This window comes from Hyaena hyaena, unplaced genomic scaffold (assembly GCF_003009895.1).
Source record: "Hyaena hyaena isolate Hyena2069 unplaced genomic scaffold, ASM300989v1 scaffold_474, whole genome shotgun sequence".
Lineage (NCBI taxonomy): Eukaryota > Metazoa > Chordata > Mammalia > Carnivora > Hyaenidae > Hyaena > Hyaena hyaena.
The window spans coordinates 151,163-155,355 of NW_024081104.1; the positions used below are offsets into that span (position 1 = coordinate 151,163).

The 4,193-nt window shown below is 67.8% G+C and overlaps 1 protein-coding gene across 1 annotated transcript in view; it reads left to right on the forward strand.

Annotated features, from left to right (window-relative positions):
- Positions 1-2,594: 2,594 nt before the first annotated feature.
- GPIHBP1 (glycosylphosphatidylinositol anchored high density lipoprotein binding protein 1) overlaps positions 2,595-4,193 on the forward strand; it is a 2,493-nt gene continuing 894 nt past the window's right edge. The window contains exons 1-3 of the mRNA XM_039254190.1: positions 2,595-2,694; positions 3,209-3,355; positions 3,809-3,925. Of these exons, the coding sequence (XP_039110121.1) occupies positions 2,643-2,694; positions 3,209-3,355; positions 3,809-3,925 (316 nt within the window). The 5' untranslated portion in view covers positions 2,595-2,642. The remainder of the gene's footprint in view (positions 2,695-3,208; positions 3,356-3,808; positions 3,926-4,193) is intronic.

A 4,193-nucleotide genomic window follows, 5' to 3' on the forward strand; every position in this document is an offset into this window, starting at 1 on the left:
ACATCTGGGCGGCCAAGCAAGGAATCCCTCAGCAGGGGACGGAGTGAGGAGTGGGTCTCTGGGGATTGCAGTGCCCAGTGTCCCTCCAGTGCCCCAGGCAAAGGGAGGGGTGGCCTGGTGGGCAGGCTGTGTGGCAGGCGCAAGTGCCGCGTGGCTGGAGATGCCGCCACCCCTGGGATGCTCTGACCCCCTTCCACGTTTCCGCGTGGAAGCCTGTGGATGAGAGCTCAGCTCCCAGCTGGTGAGGATGTCACCACTTGCTCCACCAAGAGCTGCACAAGGAAAGAGACGGTAGAAAAGTAAGGGAAGAGGGGATCTCTCAAGGCTTTTTATTATTTTTTTTTAATGAGACACACATGGGTGTTTACACGCAGAAGGACAGGAACCGATACCAATTAACCACAGACCCCCATAGGCTCCAGCAACCCCGCCCCTGAGCACACACCCAGAGTGAAGGCAGGGACTTGACCAGACTCGCACATCGTGTGCACACATCAAGTCTCAGTGGCCAGAACCACACGCCATCCCAGCGTCCGTCGGGGCGAATGAATGGGTAAAGCAAATGCAATGGAGCCACAGGACAGAAGACTATTCGGCCTTAACAAGGAGGGGAAATCTGTCACGTGCTACAGCATGGGTGCCCCAGAAGGCCTTCTGCTCGGTGACTCAGCCAGTCACAGAGGACAAATACTGCATGTTTCACTTCTGAGAGGCCCCTGGAGCCACCATGTTCAGAGCCAGAGGCGGCGGCGGGGCCAGGGGCTGGGCGGGCGAGTTGGTGTTTAATGGGTAGAGTGTCTGTTTGGATGAAAAGCTCTGGAGGTGGACGGCGGGGAAGGCGGCACAACAGTGTCGCCCATCGCCGGTTAAGGTGGCATCTTTTATGTTATGTGTGTCTTACCACAATAAACCGAAACCAAAAGGAAACGAGGAAAAGGCAGGAGAGGAGGCTGGAAACCCAAGAGAGAAGCCGTGGGGGAGCTGGGGTTCCGAGGAGGTCCTGGGGGGTGTGACGTGGGCACAGGGTGGGGAGGGCGCCGGTCTAGAGGTGGCAAGCTTGGGGACCTCACCCCCAGAGGCCCCCAGAGACGTGGGGCCAGGTAGCCTGCTGACGGTGCAGGGGCGGGGTCGCTCCTGGCTGAGGTGTCAGACCCCGCACCTGCACGGGTGGGACGGGCCCTGCACGGTAAGGCGGGGCGCTGACTCGAAGGCGAAGCAACGGGAATGTTATTGTCCCTGGAGGCCGCTCACAATGAGCTCTGGCCTGACCTGTTGGGGGTGGGCGTGGGGGGCCGGTGGCAGGGGAGACCCCTGCTCCCCAATAGCTCTGGGGGCTCCCCTGGGGCCTTCCTGGGAGCAGCTCCGGGTCGGCTGGGGAGGGGGGTCAGGGCCTCAGAATTGAGGAATGAAGAGGGTGGGTGCAGGGCCGAGCGCGCGCCGCACGAGACCCCGGCTGCGGTGACCTTGGCTCTGGTGCAGGCTAGGGCTGGGGCAGCTTCCTCCGGCAGCTGCGGGTGGCCCTGGGGGAGGCGAGAGTGAGAAGTGTCATCCCAGCCGGTTCTGAGGGCACTGAACCCAGGCGCTGTCCTGAAGGCTGGCGGGTCCTGGCTGCCCGTGGCCAAGCCATCCTCTGAGGACTCCGAGGCCCCGAGGCCCAAGGGGCCCAAACTCAGCGCGGGGAAAGGAGCCGGGTCCGGGCTCAGCTGCTTCCACCGCACCTCTCAGCTCTGCGGCGGGTGCCCCCAGCTGCCAACAGTCAGGGAGACTGACCTCGGGAGGCCAAGGGGGGGGCGCGGGCACTGCGGGTGGGCTTGCAGTCCCGGCTCCAGGTCCGACCCAGCCCCCTGCCCTGCCCCCACTGCCAGGAGCGGCGAGGGGCTCTCATCCCTTCAGGTCTGTGGCCCACAAGGGAGGAGGGGTGCTCCCGGGGAGAGAGCTGGGGGGCCTGGGCTTGCATGCAATACACCACTGTCTGGAGGGCAGGGGGAGAGAAGGCAGGCCCCCAAGGCTCCAGGAAGCTTCCCCACCCCTGCCCGGCCAGCTCCCGCCCAGCAAGCAGCATGGAGAGAGGGCAGGGTCCCCCAAGGTCAGGGAAGGACAGGGCGCGCTGTGGGTGGTGGCTGGAAGGAGGTGCTGCCAGCAGGTGAGGGGCGAGCCACGCGGATACAGGCAGAGGGAGGTGCACGGACAAAAGCCGGGGCGGGGGGCGGACTGGAGGGCAGAGCGGGCAGGGCCATCGTGTTTGCATTAAATACTCTCAGGGCGAAGGTCAGGGATGTGCAGCCCGAGGGGCCAGGACACCAGCCCCAGCGTCTGTGCGGCCTGGGCCTGCTTCCCACAGGGTGCAGGTGCAGGGCGGGCGGGCGGGCTTCCAGGGCCAGGCGTGCGGGCCAGCGAGCCCCCAAGGCCAACCACAGTGGCTTCCTGTTCCCCCAGGCCCCCGAAGTCAGGGAGGGAAAGGGCCGTCCCTGGCCTGCTGCCTGGCGCTGGGGCCAGAGTGAAGCCCATTGTTTGAGGCTGGAGCTGGGAGGGCCGGGGCCCAGGGGCCTCCAGGAAGCCCCCAGAAGTGCCCTCTGTCCTGCTTCCCACAGATCCAGAGCCCGAGCAAGGAGGCGAGCACGCAGCCCCGGCAGCCCCGCAGGATGAAGGTGCTCACGACCCTCCTGCTGGCGCTGCTGCTGGCCCGGCAGCCAGGTACTGGGCCGGGCACCCCCGCAGCGAGGCAGGGACGGCACTGTCTGGCCACGGGGCCCCTTGGGGGACCCAGCCAGGGGGGTGCCGTGCTGGGGCGGGGGGGGGCAGGACATGGCTGGGGACGAGGGGGCAGGCTGGGGTCTGAGGCCGGAGGGCGTGGACGTCAGCCGTCCTGGGCTCCCGCAGATCCCCAAACCTGCCCTCCCCAGCCCCAGGCTCCACTTCTTCAACATGCAGGCCCCGGCCTCAGTTTCCTCTTCTGTAAATCAGCCCCTGTCCTGAGGGTTTCCGGGGGGGGAGGTGTGCAGGGCTGGCCCACAGCGGTTGACGGTGTGGGTGATGACAATGCCAGGTCACACACCACAAGGGCCACCAGCTTGGGGGCACCAGGGAGGCCACGGTGGGGAGGGAGAGGGCGCAGAAGGGGTGAAGCACAGGTGGAGGGGAGGGGACACGGCCGGAGCGCGGGTGCCCGGCCCCCGGAGCAGGGGTGCAGACGCGCCTGTGTGTCCAGGCAGAGGGCAGGCGCAGGACCAGGAGGAGGACGTGGACCTCGGGCTGGACGGCTACGACGGTGACGACGATGATGACGATGACGACGATGACGACGAGGAGGGGGAGGAGGCGGCGGCCAGCGTGACTGCCGGCAGCAGGGGCAGAGGTGCCCGTCCACCCCGACCCGACCCGAGCCTGCGGAGTGCCAGGCTCGCTGGGCGCTGGCATCAGGGGGACCGTGTGTGACCTGCCTTCCCGGGGGCGGGGGAGGGAGGGAAGAGCCCTGACCCTCAGCGCAGCCCTCACGTCTCGCCCTGGCCGGGCCCCCCCACTGCTGTCAAGAGCAGGGAGCCTAGAGAAGTGCTGGGCGGGGAGGCTGAACAGGGGTCGCCGAGCAGAGGGGGCGCAGTGGAGGCCCAGCATGGGGAGGCCAGAGGGCGCAGGGGCCCCGGGCATGGACTTCATGGTTTGGCACAGGACAGGGGTGGGAAGGGGGGCAGCAGGGGTGCGGCGAGGCCCCTGCAGGGCAGGCTTTGAGAGGGGTGAGCTGGGAGAGCACAGGCCTGCAGGGGCGGGGGCAGGGGGCTGCGGCCCTGCCTGAGCCCACCTCACCTCTCAGGCTTGCTGCAGTGTTACTCCTGCCAGGCCCTGCACGGCGGGGAGAGCTGTCACCACGTGCAGAGCTGCGTCCACGGCCACCGCTTCTGCAAAGCCATCGTCTCCCACGGGAACACTGGTGAGCGGAAGGAGCCCCATCTCCCCATGCAGAAAGCACACAGCCCTGAGGGGGACCTCCCCCGCCCAGGCCTCACCCCCACCCCGGCCTCCCCCCCCCACCCCAGCCTTCCCCCAACCCCGGCCTCCCCACCACCGCGGCCTCCCCCCAACCCTGGCCTCCCCCCAACCCTGGCCTCCCCCCCACCCAGGCCTCCCCTACCCACCCCAGCCTCCTCCCGCCCAGGGCTCCCCCCCAACCCCGGCCCCCCCCAGCCTCCCCCCCGCCC